The 18047-nt window shown below is 40.5% G+C and overlaps 1 protein-coding gene across 1 annotated transcript in view; it reads right to left on the bottom strand.

The window, feature by feature from the left end:
- Positions 1-3557: 3557 nt before the first annotated feature.
- Positions 3558-18047, bottom strand: part of FNTA (farnesyltransferase, CAAX box, subunit alpha) — a 32191-nt gene continuing 17701 nt past the window's right edge. The window contains exons 7-9 of the mRNA XM_077476188.1: positions 10515-10577; positions 9578-9749; positions 3558-4622 (exon numbers count right to left, since the gene is read on the bottom strand). Coding sequence (XP_077332314.1) covers positions 4482-4622; positions 9578-9749; positions 10515-10577 — 376 coding nt within the window. The 3' untranslated portion in view covers positions 3558-4481. The remainder of the gene's footprint in view (positions 4623-9577; positions 9750-10514; positions 10578-18047) is intronic.

Here is an 18047-nt window from a genome sequence, read left to right as displayed (position 1 = left end):
CACTTTTACATTTATTTTTCTTATTTATTTTACTTTAGATTTTGACACCGTCCTTTAAAAAATTAAAATAAAATTGAATCACTTTTATTCCTATTACAGGGAATGTAAACATCTCTTGTAATAGAAAAAAAAAGCATGACGGGACATCTTAAATATGAGATGAGATGCTCCTTTAAGAGCATTGGATGGAAGGGATGTTTGAAGTAGTTTCCACCAGCCAATGCTATGGAGCTGAGTGGGGGCTATCTTTCCCTCACTCGGCAGCCAGCCAAGCAGGGGAAAGGGCACGATCGCCTACGCCGCTACCAGCAACTCTGGTAAGCAGCAGAGACCACCAGAGTGAGGCAGCGGCCCCTCTTCAGCCACCGATAAAAGGGATCTCACTGCGAATCTGCCGCAGCGACCACTTTTATCTGAAAGAGAACTGCCCACTGAACAGGAGGGTACCGGGGCTATGGCAGCTAGCTACTACCATAACGATATTCCTCTTCAAAGACCTAAAAACGCACCGCACCCACAGCACATTTTTGAATGAGTTTGTTCTGCTTTTTAACCACTTCAGGACCGCCGTATTGCCAATGTACGTCAGCACAATGGCACAGGCAGGCACAATCACGTACATCTACGTGATTGCCTTCCAGCGGGTGGGGGGTCCGATCGGACCCCCTCCCGCTGGTTACAGCGGTCCGATTCGGTCCAGGAGCGCTCCGTGATGAGGGGATGGCCGTTGGTTTTCGGCCACCCCCTCTGGATCGCTCCTGGCCAATGAGAAGCTTCCTCCCCTGTGTATTGTTTACACAGGAAGGAGGAAGTGATGTCATTCTCCTCGGGGCGGTCTTTTTGACCGGACTACGAGGAGAAGACAGAAAGTAAGTGTGCACCAACACTACACTGACATGTAGGTACACACAGGCACACAAACCCCCCCCCCGATCGCCCCCCGCCCCCCCTCCCCCCCCAGTCACAGTGTCACTGATTGCATTGATCATTTCTTTACTGATCAATGCATTCAGTGTCAGTTGCGACAGTAAAAACTGTCAGGACAGTTAGTGTTAGGTCCAGGGTAGCCCCCTATCACCCCCCAATAAAGATTTAACCCCCTGATTGCCCCTAGAGTTAACCCTTTCACCCCCTTTTGCCAGTGTCACTAAGCGATCATTTTTCTGATCGCTGCATGTGTCGCTAGGTAGCTAGTTATTTTTTTTAGGTTCACCGCCAGGTTTTTATATCGCTAGGTACCCCGATATACTACCCAATAATGGTTTTAACCCCCTGATTGCCGCTAGTTAACCCTTTCACCCCCTTTCACCAGCGATCACAGTATAAGTGTCACTGGTGACGCTGGTTAGCCAGTTAGTTATTTAGGTTCCCCGTCAGGTTTTTATATAGCGCCAGGGACCCCCATATACTACCTAATAAAAATTTGAACCCCCTGATTGCTCCTAGTTAACCCTTTCACCACTGATCACCGTATAAGTGTTACGGGTGACTCTGGTTAGTTTGTTTTTTATAGCATCAGGGCACCCACCATTTATTACCCAATAAAGGTTTAACCCCCTGATCACCCGGCGGGTGATATCAATTAGGTTTTAGGGTCAGGGTCTGCGTCGCCCCAGGCAGCGCTAGGTTAGTGCCAGTACCGCTAACACCCACACACAAAGCATACACCTCCCGTAGTGGTATAGAATCTGAACAGATCAATATCTGATCTGATCAGATCTATACTAGCGTCCCCAGCAGTTTAGGGTTCCAAAAAAACGCATTGTTAGCGGGATCAGCCCAAATACCTGCTGGCACCTGCGTTTTGCCCCTCTGCCCAGCCCACCCAAGTGCAGTATCGATCGATCACTGTCACTTACAAAACACTAAACACATAACTGCAGCGATCGCAGAGTCAGGCCTGATCCCTGCCATCGCTAACAGGTTTTTTGGTAGCATTTTATATTCAAATCCGGAAGGCAGTGCTTGGTTTTCGGGGTCCCGTACGTGGCTAGGCTCCCAAAAAGTCCCCCACATGTGGTATCCCCGTACTCGGGAGAAGCAGCAGAATTTATTTTGGGGTGTAATTTGACTTCTGCCCATAGCATGTGTGAGCAATATATCATTTAGTGACAACTTTGTGCAAAAAAAAAAAAAGTTTGTAATATTCCCGCAACTTGTGGCAAAATATAAAATATTCCATGGACTCAACATGCCTCTCAGTAAATAGCTTGGGGTGTCTACTTTCCAAAATGGGGTCATTTGGGGGGTTTTGTGCTATTTTGGCATTTTATGGACTTCGAAACTGTGATAGGTAGTGAGGAGTTAAATCAAAAATTTGCACCCTTAGAAATCCTGAAGGTGGTGATTGGTTTTCGGGGTGCCGTGCGCGACTAGACTCCCAAAAAGTCCCACACATGTGGTATCCCCATACTCGGGAGAAGTAGTGGAATATATTTTGGGGTGCAATTCCACATATAACCATGGCATGTGTGAGCAATATATCATTTAGTGACAACTTTTTGTAAAAAAAAATATTTTTTTTTTTTTGTCATTATTCAATCCCTTAGGACAGTGTCTACTTTCCAAAATGGGGTCATTTGGGGGGGGATTTGTACTGCCCTGCCATTTTAGCACCTCAAGAAATGAGATCGGCAGTCATAAATTAAAAGCTGTGTAAATTCCAGAAAATGTACTCTAGTTTGTAGACGCTATAACTTTTGCGCAAACCAAAAAATATACGCTTATTGACATTTTTTTTACTAAAGACATGTGGCTGAATAAATTTTGCCCTCAATGTATGACTAAAATTTAGTTTATTCGATTTTTCTTATAACAAAAAGAAGAAAATATCTTTTTTTTTTCAAAATTTTCGCTCTTTTTCCATTTATATCGCAAAAAAAAAAATCGCAGAGGCAATCAAATACCATCAAAAGAAAGCTCTATTTGTGGGAAGAAAAGGACGCAAATTTCGTTTGGGTGCAATATTGCATGACCGCGCAATTACCAGTTAAAGCAGCGCAGTGCGAAATTGCAAAAAGACCTCTGGTCCTTAAGGTATTTATTGGTCCGGAGCTGAAGTGGTTAAACACCAAAAGCATATCTAAAGCCCCGTACACACTGGCCCAATATTGTCCAAAATCAGCCGGTACAGTAGATACCGGGCAACATTTGGCCTGTGTGTACAGGTCCTCGTTTGAGAGAAGCTGATCTCACAATATCGGCTTCTGTCAAATGAGCGTGCTGGAAAACCAGCAGCCGATCGGGGCTCACAGCCATGAGTTGAAAGCGCTGACCAGTGTGTTTTGGAGGGAGGGCAGTACAGAACACAATAGCACAGCAGGGAGAATGCTGTACTAACATCACATAGTTAGTACAGAGACCTCCTTGCGAGCTGCTCTTTTTTTTCCCCCCATTTCTGCCTGCTGAGTTGAACCAAAAATAACATACCATTTGTACCAGGCTTTAAACCGATCAATGTCAAAAGGGCCCTAAAGCTGCTACTGGAGATAACAAAAATTTGAGAGAAAGCGGCATACACAACTGGCGGACGCAAATAAGTTTATCACAAGACCCAATTTTATAATTTAGTTTATTGCAAGAAAATGGCTACATCTTCTTCAACAAATCATTGCAGCGTCTTAATAAAATATTTAGCATCTGTTAAGTACAAGTGGTAGGAGTTCATGTAAGAAGAAACATAACATGAACATACAATAAGTGATTTAGGTTTTTGCTCCAAAAGCCAATGCAGCAACAATTAAGGTTTAGAATAACAACATCACAAGCTGAAAAGAACCAGTCACTTCTGAAAAGACTCCTTACGTGGTGAAATTATTATAAAATTTCAGAAACCCAACCAACGGCAGGCATACTAATGAAGATTAACCTCAGCCAGGAAAGCTGGAACATTAGAACCATTTTGGTCCTTCTCCAGCTGACAATGCTCTGATGCTTCCTCTAGCTACAAGTGGCATCATACTTAATACTAATAAGTTACAGGTTGAATCTGCCTGCCCTTCACTTATACAATTTCTTCTCATGCCGCTGAAAATCATTACTACCTTGAAAAAAAGGAGGATGACATTTGTTTTGCTAACCTAATCAGATTGGATGGAAATCTGGCCTGAGATAGCTTGTCTGTGCTGTAAAAAGACACAGGGCTTGGTTTTTTTCAGCAAGCCTGTGTAAATTAGCCCCAAAAATAATAGGGAGCTTTGAAACATGCACTTTGCACACTACTATGACTTTAACAGTTAATTTCTTCACTTTAAGGGGCTTTAAATACCTTTAATATTATACCAATATTCTGAGTTTAAGTGACTGGTACTCTTTAGGCAACTGAAAGGGTACACATGATGAGTTGGTTATCCTTAAAATTAAAGTCAGTGTATCATACACAGTCATGGGTTAGACGGTGCAGGATTAATAATGACATCATTTTTCTCTAAGGGAAAAATAGTTAAATACACCATTAAATATGGAGCTACAGTATGTTATAGTTATTGTCCATTATTATCTGCTTGACTAATTTCTTCCTTTTCAGAATTCTTTGAACCATACTTCATCTGTAGTGAGCGTCCAATATAGCGCCAGTATTCTTTTCTAATTGTATCTTTTTCTGTGGCAAGAAGTTCACAGAGCTGAAAGAGAGACAAAAGCATGTAAAGCGGTTGTAATACATTATCTGCATTAAGGGAAAAAAAAAAAAAAAAAAACCTGCCCGTCGGGCCCCCCTGAAATACTTACCTGATCCAGACCTCGTTTCAACACTGTGCCTGTCTGCAGGAGCAGCGATGCTGTTCTTCCCCCCCTCTTCTCACAGGAGACTCAACAGCAGCAGGAGCCATTGGCTCCTGCTGCTGTCTATCAAATCCTGTGAACAGAGAGAGGGGGGTAGAGTTGAGTCCTGTGTGCATTGACAGTGCGGCTTGGGATCAATCACTCAGAAAAGATCCCAGAAGAGGAGGACTGGGGCTGCACTGGACAAAATTTTTGCACAGAGCACACAGGTATGTAATGTTTATTATTTTAGAAAAATAAAAAAATTTAACTGTTACAATCACTTCTTCCATCAGATGAATAAATGGAAAACACAACCCAATAGGATCCAATTACTCCAGACAAAAACCATTAAAATATTTCTGGCCTACTAAGCTGGAGTGTGTTTAACCGTAACAGGCAAATTTTGGGCATTTCAAGAGCAAACAGTCACCATGGTAATGACTGCATACACAACACGGCAAGACTTAAATCGGTAAAGAAAACCTTAATTAAAATGTAAGAATTGGTTTAAGAATTGCAGCTCTTCAATGGATGATAGCTTTGTGAAGTTCTCTGAAGACCGCTTTTGTAAAAACAGGGTCTTGATGGATACGGAGTTCCGCTTTCCCTTTTTTGCTGTACTACTAGTTTGCGGCTGTTTGGAAACAATAATTATTAGCATTCAGTGGCTCAATTTTATTCCACTTTAGTTTTTCACCCCCAATTTTTCTTTGCTAGGGAAATTGTGCCATGCTTTTTTAATGCAATCATAACTTTTGAGACTGTTGCTCTTTTAAACACCAATTTAGCTGTTATGATTGCAGACACTTACGGAGCACTCATACTAACCACAATGAGGGAATTTACTAATGCTAGAGTAGAGAGAATTTGCAGCATCTCTATACAAAGTAACCAGATTTTAACTGCAGTTTGTTCAGTTAAAGTGGAGCTCCACCCAAAAGGGGAAGCTCCGCTTGTTCGCACCCCCACATTTGACATTTTTTCAGGGGGGGAGCAGGTACCTGGTCTTAACAGGAACCCGCTCCCACTTCCTGGCACGGCGATCTACGCCATGTCTGACCTCCCCCCCGCCCCCCCGCGCCTTCTAGGACCTGTCTGCGTCCCAAAAAAAAAAATCGAGACTTACACATGCGTAGTAGGAAACAGACAGAAAACAGCCTGGAGGCTTCACAGTCGGTTTCCCTTACTTAAAAAAAATAAAAAATAAAAAAAATGAAAAATAGGAGGGATTACCTGGATCAACCTAAAAATAAATAAATTTACTCTAATTTAAATAATGCAGATACTACCATTCATATCCAAAGATAGAATGTGGTTCGGGGGACACAAAAAAGCAAAGAAAAAACTAGAAGAAACAAGAGAGTCTCCAAAAGAGGACACCACAAAACACTAACGAAATGCAAATTTTTATTTTTATTGTAACAAATATCCAACTACTTTAATTAGTACAACACAAAAGGAAGGGGGGGGGGAGATTATATACACAGATTCAAAAAGAATATGACAACGTTGTCACATCGATTTAAAACAGACGGACAGAGCCGCGGCTGCACTCATCACATACACACTACAATCAATAGACCAATAACCTCCCTATAGGCAGTTCAAAAGATTCAGGTAAATCAATCCAAGATGGCACACCTGGCATATTGGGTGGGTGACTAGCTGGCCGAGTGTAAGTCACCTTAAATTGCCTATATGGATGTTATTGGTCTATTGAGCTAGTACCAGGAATTTATAGATGGCAATTCTGGCATGTATGTGATAAGTGCAGCCGCGGCTCTGTCCGTCTGTTTTTAATCAATGTGACAACGTTGTCATTCTTTTTAATGAGTCTGTGTATATAAACCCCTCCTTTGGTGTTGTACTAATTAAAATAGTTGGATATTTGTTACAATAAAAATAAAATTTTGCATTTCATTAGTGTTCTGTGGTTTCCCTTACTTGTAATGCCGGTGCCTGCACCTGAAGTTGATGGATGAATCGGCTTGGGGTGCCGATTCATCCATCGGTGTGCCGAGACTTGTAGCTGCTGACTTTTAAAAAATTTTTCCCCTCAGACTGAAACTTGACTTTAAGATTCTAAAATTGGAGATCTGGAAGAGGAAGAGTACTGGTCCGGTTTATCCTTTTTTTTTTATGCAAAAAAAGGAAATTGACATCCGTTGGAAGAAATCAGAGCCCCCCCCCCCCACCCACACACTTTACAGATGTAGGTAGAATTGATCAATCAAGCATTGCCCGTGTTTAAACTGACCTATACTGCCAGAGGTTGTCCAAAAAAACAGACAGAATAAGGTCGGAATTGACTTCTAAGGTTTCAGGTGAGATTAAAGTTTAACAAGACTGGGAGGTAAACCCCCCATAAGTTTACAGATAGGTGTCCTGCGTTATATCCTCCTTTATGTTTGCATTCTTCTGTATTTTGATTGGATTGAGAGGTTTCTTCTAAAATGGCCTATTCAGCAGCTGTTTTGTTACCATGGTGTTATCTGGTAATTGTTTATTCTCTGGGTATACAGATTAGAGGTCGACCAATATATCGGTCGGCCGATATTTGGCGTTTTTTAATTAATTGGCAGATTGTGCTTTTAAAAAAGGCCGATGATATGTTCAGCGCGACTTGCAAATGACTTCAGTATAGAAGTCAGTGCAAGTTGCCTGGAGACTTGAGTGAAGGGACTTGTCTCCTCTCTGGGCAGTCTGTCAAGAAAAGATCAAAAAGATACAATGTTTACACTTGAATGAATGAACTCAACTCAGTGTGTAGAGTTCTGTTTAACCATTTAAAGACTAAATCTTTTTTGACACTTGATGCTTACAAATAAAAATCCTGTATTTTCTGCTAGAAATTCACTTAGAACCCCCAAAACGTATGTATATTTTTTAGCAGAGATCCTAGGGAATAAAATAGCGGTTGTTGCAATATTTTATGTCACACGGTATTTGCGCAGCGGTCTTTCAAACTCAATTTTTTTGGGAAAAAATGCACCGATTTAAAAAAAAAAAACAAACCAAAAAAAAAAACTGTAAAGTTAGCCCATTTTTTTTTCATCCAAAAGTTTTGATTACCTGTTTTTGTGTAATATATATATATATTTAAAAAAAAAATAATAATAATTATATATAATTTATTTCATTCTAAATTATACATACAAGTGAACTGTTTGGATGTTTGTTTTGTTTAATAAATGTAAGAAATTTTCTGTATCACTTAAGGCTGCTTTCACACTGGAACGAGCAGGCGTTGACTGTAAAACGCTGCCAGTTTTAGCGGCGCTTTACCGTCATTTTAGCGAGGCACTTATAATCCAGCTAGCAGCCCAGGAAGGGGTTAAATGTGCCCGTGAAGCGCCGCTGCCAAATCGCGTTGCAGGTGCTTCGGCAGCGGTGCCCATTCATTTCAATGGGCAGGAGTGGTGGAGGAGCGGTATACACCACTCCAAAGATGCTGCTTGCAGGACTTTTTTTTTAACGTCCTGCCAGCGCATCGCCTCAGTGTGAAAGCACTCGGGGCTTCCACACAGACTGCAGGGGAGCCATTTTGCAGGCACTTTACAGGCGCCATTTTAAAGCGCCTGAAAAACGTCCCAGTGGGAAAGGTGTCTAACTGTTCGATTTTATGAGATGAAGGGGAAAAAATAAATAAATAATGGGCCTAACATATCGGCCCCAAAAAACCTGCATCATATATCGGCCATCGGCCGTGGCGATTTCTAAATATCGGTATCGGCATCGGCCAGAGAAAAACCCATATCGGTCGACCTCTAATACAGATATGTCCTTCTGTCTATATTATTGTCATTTGATATTGCAAACTGAATGGTACGTACCCATTCTTTGCCATGTTAATGCTTACTTGAAAACAAATAAAATACCTAAAAAAAAAAAAAAAAAAATTTTATTAAAGCTAGACCCTGATTGGTTATCATGTACAACTGCTCCAGATTCTAATTTGTCTTAGTAAATTCCCTTTAATGTAGAATACACTGGCAAACAACCAAAAAAGCATAGACAAAGAACAGATGACCAAAATGTATTCACAACTTAGGCTTTATTTCAGTGTAGCCTACACAAAAAAAATTTAAGTGGAACTTCACTCAAAAGGGAAGTTACACTCTTTTTCTTCTACTTTTTTTTCTTCTTTAAGTTCTAGAATACTTGCGTTCACACTATTGTGTTGACCCCTGCACATAAATAAAATACCCACCGGGAGAGTGGGACCTCCCCCTCCAATAATGGTCACTGCAGGAATGCAGACTCAGGGACCCAAGCACAGAAATCTCACTAATAGATTTCCAGGGAAATATCCAACATCTACAATAAGCTAAAATATACTTTTTCTACTGAATATATTTTGCTGTGCAAGCTTTTGGAAAGTTTTTCCAAAATCTTACACCTCAAAATATATTCAGTTATCCACACTAAAAAAGGTATTCCCTATATTTTTACTTTCCTACTACTACCCATGGTCAACATGGTACAATTAATTATTTTACTCCATGCTACATAGAAAGGTTTGCCTGTTGCAGTGTGATGATTTACAGTGCTACAAGGAATAGGAGGGATACATGATTACACAACATTACTGGGGGATAAGCTGATCGCATAAGCAGAAAATGACATTGCTGGGGGATTGCTAAACCATACAAAACTGATCTTCAGTGGTCTATCCTCTGGCAGGCAGTCAGAAAATAGACTCTTCATTATGACATAGTGGTAGGCAGATAGAGTGATAGCATGTACTAGCATAATCAGGTTGTATGTACTCTAAATGTACTTCATTACAACGATTACAATACAAATAACCAACCTCTAGCGCTTTCTTCAGTGTATCCTCAGGGTCTTTACATTTCTTTTCCAACAGGTCATCGAACAAGTCCACTAAAAAGGCAATGAGAAATGGGGAGCTGTGCGTTTGCTGTATGCTCTGGATTTGCTCAAGAAGGTTTGGATAGTCAGACATGCCACGGTCTTGTAATATGCTAGTGGGGAAAAAAACAGAAAACTGTTATTTTGTTTCAAAAGATTTTATAATAATTGGTAAACAAACTGAATGCGCATGGATTTACTTAATAAGGCAGTGGAAAATAACATGAGAATTGTGTAAGTGCAGTAGCCCATTGAAACTAGTCAGATTGTACCAATTTATCTGTGAAAAGCAACTGATAATTGTTTGGGGGGAGGGGGGGCATTTTCATTGTAGCCTTACTAAAAAAAAAAAAAAGAAAAGAAAGAAAATAGATTTCTTCTGGGGTAGGGGGCGGATTTCTAAATTGCTCAGATGAATACTCTTTTCCATCAAGCCTGCCACCAATTATCTCCATCGAAAACTGTTAAAAAATGTTGGATGGGAGGCTTTTCTCTGAACAAAATTTTTATTTTCCAAACATTTTTATTAAGGTTATAAACCATAGAATACAGTATAGAACAGTACCGATACATGATAACCTTATTGACATACATCATTGGTCGTTAAGGAACCGGTATAAACGCCAATTTTGGGCTATAACTAGAATCCTGAAGAACAGAGGATACATCCTCCGAAGAGGAACTACATGATCATGGGCGCTCTTTGGGGGTCCATACAAATACTGAGACATTTTTTACCTTAACACAGGGAATGAATTCAGGTAAAAAAAAAAGAAATTTAGGTAGATATAAATTTGCCGCTGCGCAAAAGCAGATCACAGCTGAAAAATTCTGCCGCTATAGAGATAGTTTTATATTTAAAAATACATTGATCTCACCCTCGAAGATAGTTCCATGCACTTTCATTGTGTGGAGCAACCTTGATCATCTCTATAGCATATCTGGAAAAAAAAATGTGATTAGGAAGTTGTAGCATAAGGTGTGCTTTACAAAACAAATAATAAGATAAAAAATAGCTATAAATACAGAAAACAAACTAAATGATGTATACAAGTATTGACAAGTGAGAGTTTACCTGTTAATATCACATTTAAAATTTAGTCTGTCTGCAAACACCTTCAAACTGATGGAACTGGTAAGTCTCATGGATCCTCAATACACAGTTTACACAGGTCTCAAACAGTTTTGTGATTTATAGATTTCTGCACTCACCAGATTTAGTAGCTCCGTGGCAGAGCATATATTGGCAACAAAGCTTCTAGCAGGAGTGGGGTGTAGCTTTAAAATGAGAAAAGTCAAGGTCTGTGTAGACCTGGGTGACCCCAAACAACCTGAAAGGACCTGTAAGGCCCATTCACACTTGGCTGCTCTGAAAATAGACAGAATTGCATTTTTTTGCCCGCATTTTTAAAAACATGGCAAAGTGTTTGCACTACCATATGTGACCAGCAGAAATGAAAGAAACATTGCACGAGAGAAAAAAAAAAAAAAAAACTGCGAGCAGGAACGCGCATTTCCTCTACGCAAAATGTGAATGTGGCATTAAATACATCCACCTTTTACCCCTCGTTTTCCAACAATATTGCTAATTTGGATATTTGCGCCATAGAACACTTTAAATTTTAAAGTGTTACTAAGCCCAGGACCCTGCATTCACTATATCTGGTCTCCCACAGTACACAGAACATGGAAACGCAATAGTTTTAGTAGATAAAAATGGCTAAATACCTCTTATCAGCAGTTAGAGCAGTCTTGGGAGTTCTATCAGTGTCCAGCAGAGCACTGGTTAAAGCTTGTAGAGGGAGATTTTTTTTCTCTCCCGATTGTCCTAAGAGGCTGCAGAACCCCTGACCCTCTCTTTCTAGACAGTGCTGATCACATGCACTCTCCCAAGAAAATAAATAAATAAATAAAAAATCTCCAGCAATACACACCAAACTGAGCATGTGCAGCTTGCCCCCAATGCCCTGTTCTATCAGGAGATGGATTGGGGACTGTTGAAGGGGAGGATCAGAGAACACAGGATCAAACAACCTTTTCTTACAATGCAGAGGATTAACCCCTTAGGTTCCACTGCGAGTATAATAAGCATGCTTTATTGCATATACAGGCCGATTTTACTATTGTAGGTTAAGTAACACTTTAATGGTGCTCGACACTTTCCCCTAGACCAGGGGTGTCCAACCTGTGGCCCACTGGCTGCATGCAGCCCAAGACAGCTATGAATGTAGCCCAACACAAAATTGTAAACCTACTTAAACTTATTTTTTTGTAAAAAATGCATTTACACTTATCGAACACATGTGGACGAAGAAAACTGAGTGCGTCTCTGTACTGGAATTTTATAGGTTTTATCTTCCCAAAGAAAAATGACCCCACTCTTCACAATCGCGCCTTATTCTTTTTTTTTTTTTTTTTTTTTTTTTTTTTTAACCAGGCGCCTATATTTGTGAGCAACAAGGATGAAGCACACAGAGGGCAAAATCTGAACATAAATATCCGATGAGCACATTGAGAATTGCAACTAGATCCATCAAACCAGATATTGATGCGTTAAGTTTATCAAAAAGCATATCAAATATCACATTCGCTTTATGCTGCCATCTTTTACGTTTATAATATAAAAAATAAAAAATACTAACAAAAATGAAGTTTTATTACTCGGATAGGTACATTATCTATATCAGTGGTCTGCCCAACTTTTTCTGCTCATCTGCAATCTTTATTGTTCTTGGCTTTTGTCTGTGACCCAATACAATTCCTCTTATTCCAACGTGGTCCAGGAAGGTTAAAAGGTTGGACACCTCCGATATAAAACATGGGTGCACTCCCTTGTCAGCACTGATGCTGTTACTTTATGCCCATTTTAATACTAATAAGAACTCTTTTTTTTTTTTTTTTTTTTTTAATCCAAAAAGTGTCCAACACTTCCATTTTGCGATTTAACAAGATTGTGTTAATTTATAAAGAATACAATCTGCCACAGCCTTCAGCATTCTCTGCTTTGCCAGAATGCCGTGCCACCAAGCAAAGCTTCATCATGATTCCATAGAGTTGAAGCTTGCCTACTCTCTACTATTTCCCAGGCATTCCTTTTGGCTGATGAGGCAGCCCATCAGTTATGGGCCGACAGGAAGGCATGGGGAGAGAGCTTAATGTAAATCTCTGACACAATGCAAAAGTGTTGGAGCTTTGCCTGATAAGAACTGCCCAGCAAAGCAGAGGACATTTAGGTCAACTAAGGAAGTGAGCATGACAGGCTGACAACGCTACTGCTAGCCGCAAGGAAGGGGCTTAGGTTTGGCAGCCTACAACATTAGTGCATTTACTGGCAGGATCTCCTGAAAGAAACTTTGCAATAGATTCACAAAAATTATTTGGTTAAAGTGGATGTAAACCCACTTGTCATAATGTAGAGTATACGATTTCCTATCATTTGAGCCCAGTCTTGCCACAGAGTTAATCCAGCTCTGAGCAATCCTCTTTTAGTGTTCAGTGAGATAAATCTTGACAAACAGAGAAAAACTTTGTCAAATCCTCCTCCTTGCTGTGAGTGACAGGTGATTTACATATCTGGTGCACTAGCCTAAGAGACATGCATTATTTTTTAATTCCTTCTCACGCCTTTCTTCTGCTGCTCTGCCAGGATTGGATGTTCCACATCTCAGCATGATTTGGCATGCTGAAGTCATGTGGTTACTTTCCTGTCTTTTCACTGGATGTTAGAGATCATAGCCGAAGTTCAGGGTAAGAAATACACAGGAGAAAATGCATATTGACAAGGGGAGTGTAGAGGTGGGCGGGGAGTCTACTGACATCACAACTCCACCCACCGAGCTCCAGACAACAGACCCACCCACAGAATCTGCATCTCATAACAGACAGAGGGGAGACATTTGACAGGTAGGGATACATACATAGTTAGTAAGGTTGAAGACACCAGTCCATCCAGTTCAACATGCAGGAGGCATGTATATCCTTATAGATAACCCCTATGGCAGTAGTTTAGAAAGGATGACATTGGGTTTACATCCACTTTAAAGTATAACTAAAAAGGCAAAAAAAAATTTTATTTTTTATTTTTGGACAGAGTGGAATGGGATTAATACACCAGTTTTTATCTCTACCTTTGCCCCTGCTAGGGAGACCCCCCTCTCTATTTGTCCCATTTATCGTGATCATCAAAAGGAAAAGAAAATCCTAAATTTTGGGTTGTCCTCAGAGCAGTAATAGAGAGGACTTATTCTAATAGGGACACTTGTTCTGGTGACCCCGATGTATTCCCTTCATTTGCAGGGATTTCCTGTTTTGGCTTTAGGACTAGAAGTGAAAGCAAATCTCCCCAATATAGATAAAAAAAAAAAAAAAAAAGGAAGGATGTATATATTAGTTTCTCTGCGCCTGCCCAACCCTATGTGCAGGTAATGTTTAAAAGCTAATTAAGTGAAAACATTTTGTGAAAAGGGTTTAAATGCAGCTATCTTCTGGCAAATTGAATACTCAATTAAACGGAGATTATATATATATATATATATATATATATATATATATATATATATATACACACACACACACACACACACACACACACATACACACACACACACACACACACACACACAGGAAATTGCGCAAATATAATTAACCACAACAAACAAATATGAAAAAGGTGCAACTTATTCTTATAAAACAGGTGAAGTAATCACCAATATATAGATGGTGAAAATATTGTGAAAAATTTATATTTTTTTAGTGAAAGTTTTATTATATAAATAGAATGATGAAAAAATCCCATGTGAATTGGTAAATCTTAAAAGAGCACACAACTATTTAAAATTAACGTAATGTATCAAAAGAATGTCCAAATTAAAACAAATTAGCAAAGAGATAGAGATGACTTGGGCTGCCACCCCTCCACTTTGCAGGAGTGCTCCAATGTTTCAGATCCAGATAGAAACAGTAAAACTTAAAAAGTAGCCAGATGGCCTCTTACCGGATACGACGGACCACAAATTATAAGGGCCAATGTCAGCAATATGCTGTAACGGCTATTCACTCTGGAGCAATAAGCCGGCCACAATTCAACAGGAACACCCAGGTAGGATTTTTACCTTCTCCTCACTCATAAGCAGCAGCCATCAGCTGTAATACTCCACCTGGTTAATTCAAATGGGATAGCCGCTCTCCTCTGTTTTAGGTGACAGGCAGTGGGATAGCTTTAAACCAATTTCCTTTTAATCCGGAATGCCTCCAAATAGTTTTTCCAATGGTTGGTTAAAAGAAGAGGAGCTTCATGGTGCAGTAAATCATAATTATCTCGTGCACAGCCAAGAGAGAACCCGTGACGTCACCATGCACCAGCTGACAGTCTGAAAGTTCTGAGCCGATACGTATAATTCTTGGCTGTGCATAAGCGGTTTGGCCGCAGTGCCCATTCAGTTCAATGGGCAGAAGCGGTGTATACACCTTTCCAAAGATGCTGCTAGCAGGACTTTTTTTTAGCACCCTGCCAGCGCACCGCTCAAGGGCTTTCCCACTGGAGAAACAGGATAGGCTCTTTACAGGTTTTTTTTTTTTCCGCTGTAGCGCCTGTGAAGCACCTCGGTGTGAAAGGGGTCTTAAGATTTACCAGTTCATATGAGATTTTTTCATTATTATATTTATATATTAACCACTTCAGCCCCGGACCAATTTTCAGCCTAAGGACCAGAGGTCTTTTTACAATTTCGCACTGCGCTGCTTTAACCGGTAATTGCGCGGTCATGCAATGTTTTACCCAAACGAAACTTGCGTCCTTTTCTTCCCACAAATAGAGCTTTCTTTTGATGGTATTTGATTGCCTCTGCGATTTTTATTTTTTGCGATATAAAATGGAAAAAGACCGAAAATTTTGAGGAAAAAAAAACAAAAAAAATAAAATAATTTTTTCTACTTTTTGTTATAAGAAAAATCGAATAAACTCAATTTTAGTCATACATTTAGGGCAAAATTTATTCAGCCACATGTCTTTAGTAAAAAAAAAAAAAAAAAAAAAAAAAAAAAAATGTCAATAAGCATATATTTATTGGTTTGCGCAAAAGTTATAGCGTCTAAAAACTAGAGTATATTTTCTGGAATTTACACAGCTTTTAATTTACGACTGCCTATCTCATTTCTTGAGGTGCTAAAATGGCAGGGCAGTACAAACCCCCCCCCCCCAAATGACCCCATTTTGGAAAGCAGACACCCCAAGGAAATTGCTGAGGGGCATGTTGAGCCCATTGAATTTTTTTTTTTTGTCCCAAGTGATTGAATAATGATAAAAAAAAAAGGGAGGTCACTAAATGATATATTGCTCACACATGCCATAGTTATATGTGGAATTGCACCCCAAAATATATTCTGCTGCTTCTCCTGAGTACGTGGATACCACATATGTGGGACTTTTTGGGAGTCTAGCCGCGTACGGCACCCCGAAAACCAATCACTGCCTTCAGGATTTCTAAGGGTGCAAATTTTTTGATTTCACTCCTCACTACCCATCACATTTTCGAAGGCCATAAAATGCCAAAATAGCACAAAACCCACACAAATGACCCCATTTTGGAAAGTAGACACCCCAAGCTATTTACCGAGAGGCATGTTGAGTCCATGAAATATTTTATATTTTGCCACAAGTTGCAGGAATATTACAATTTTTTTTTTTTGCACAAAGTTGTCACTAAATGATATATTGCTCGCACATGCTATGGGCATAAGTGAAATTACACCTCAAAATAAATACTGCCGCTTCTTCCGAGTACGGGGATACCACATGTGGGGGACTTTTTGGGAGCCTAGCCACGTACGGGACCCCGAAAACCAAGCACTGCCTTCCGGATTTAAATATAAAACGCTACCAAAAAAAACTGTTAGCGATCGCAGGGATCAGGCCTGACTCTGCGAACGCTGCAGTTATGTGTTTAGTGTTTTGTAAGTGACAGTGATCGATCGATACTGCACTTGGGTGGGCTGGGCGGAGGGGGCAAAACGCAGGTGCTAGCAGGTATCTGGGCTGATCCTGCTAACAATGCGTTTTTTGGAACCCTAAACTGCTGGAGACACTAGTATAGATCTGATCAGATCAGATATTGATCTGTTCAGATTCTATATCACTACAGGAGGTGTATGCTTTGCGCGTGGGTGTTAGCGGTACTGGCACTAACCTAGCACTGCCTGGGGCGACGAAGACCCTGACCCTAAAACCTAATTGATATCACCCGCCGGGTGATCAGGGGGTTAAACCTTTATTGGGTAATAAATGGGTGCCCTGATGCTATAAAAAGCAAACTAACCAGTCACCCGTAACACTTATATGGTGATCACTGGTGAAAGGGGTCCCTGGCGCTATATAAAAACCTGACGGGGAACCTAAATAACTAACTTGCTAACCAGCGTCACCAGTGACACATACTGTGATCGCTGGTGAAAGGGTTAACTAGGGGCAATCAGGGGGTTAAAACCATTATTGGGTAGTATATCGGGGTACCTAGCGCTATAAAAACCTGGCGGTGAACCTAAAAAAAAACTAGCTACCTAGCGACACTAATGCAGCGATCAGAAAAATGATCGCTTAGTGACACTGGCAAAAGGGGGTGAAAGGGTTAACTCTAGGGGCAATCAGGGGGTTAAACCTTTATTGGGGGGTGGTAGGGGGCTACCCTGGACCTAACACTAACTGCCCTGACAGTTTTTACTGTCACAACTGACACTGAATGCAGTGATCAGTAAATAAATGATCACTGCAATCGGTGACACTGACTGGAGGGGGGGGTTTGTGTGCCTGTGTGTGCGCCTACGTGTTAGTGTAGTGTTGGTGCACACTTACTTTCACTTCTCCTCATAGTCCGGTCAAAAAGACCGCCCCGAGGAGAATGATATCACTTGCTCCCTGCCTGTGTTTACTATACACAGTGGGAGGAAGCTTCTCATTGGCCAGGCGCGATCGAGGGGATGGCCAGAAAAAAATGGCCATCCCCTCATCCCGGATCGCTCCTGCAGCGAAACGGACCGCCGCATCCAGCGGAAGGGGGTCCAATCGGACCCCCCACCCGCTGGAAGGCAAGCACGTACATGTACGTGCTTGTGCCTGTCGGTGCCATTGCACCGACGTACATTGTCATGCGGCAGTTCTTAAGTGGTTAATATGTTTTCTAAAAAAAAAATATGAATTTTACACAATATTTTCATCATATGTATATATTGGTGATAAGTTCACCTGTTTTATAGGAATAAGTTGCACCTTTTTCATATTGTTCGTTCATTTATTGTGGTTGATTATAATTTTCGCAATCTCCTGTATGTGTATATATAAAAAACACTCCCCTAATCTATACAGAATAAAAAAAAAAAAAAGAAAAACAAACACACACACACACACACACACACTTTTT

The sequence above is a fragment of the Lithobates pipiens genome, unplaced genomic scaffold (genome assembly GCF_037356315.1).
Source record: "Lithobates pipiens isolate NorthernLeopardFrog02 unplaced genomic scaffold, aLitPip1_a1.2 Scaffold_13, whole genome shotgun sequence".
Taxonomy (NCBI): domain Eukaryota; kingdom Metazoa; phylum Chordata; class Amphibia; order Anura; family Ranidae; genus Lithobates; species Lithobates pipiens.
The sequence above is the reverse complement of the archived record's forward strand: the minus strand, read 5'-3'. Positions and strand labels throughout refer to the sequence as shown.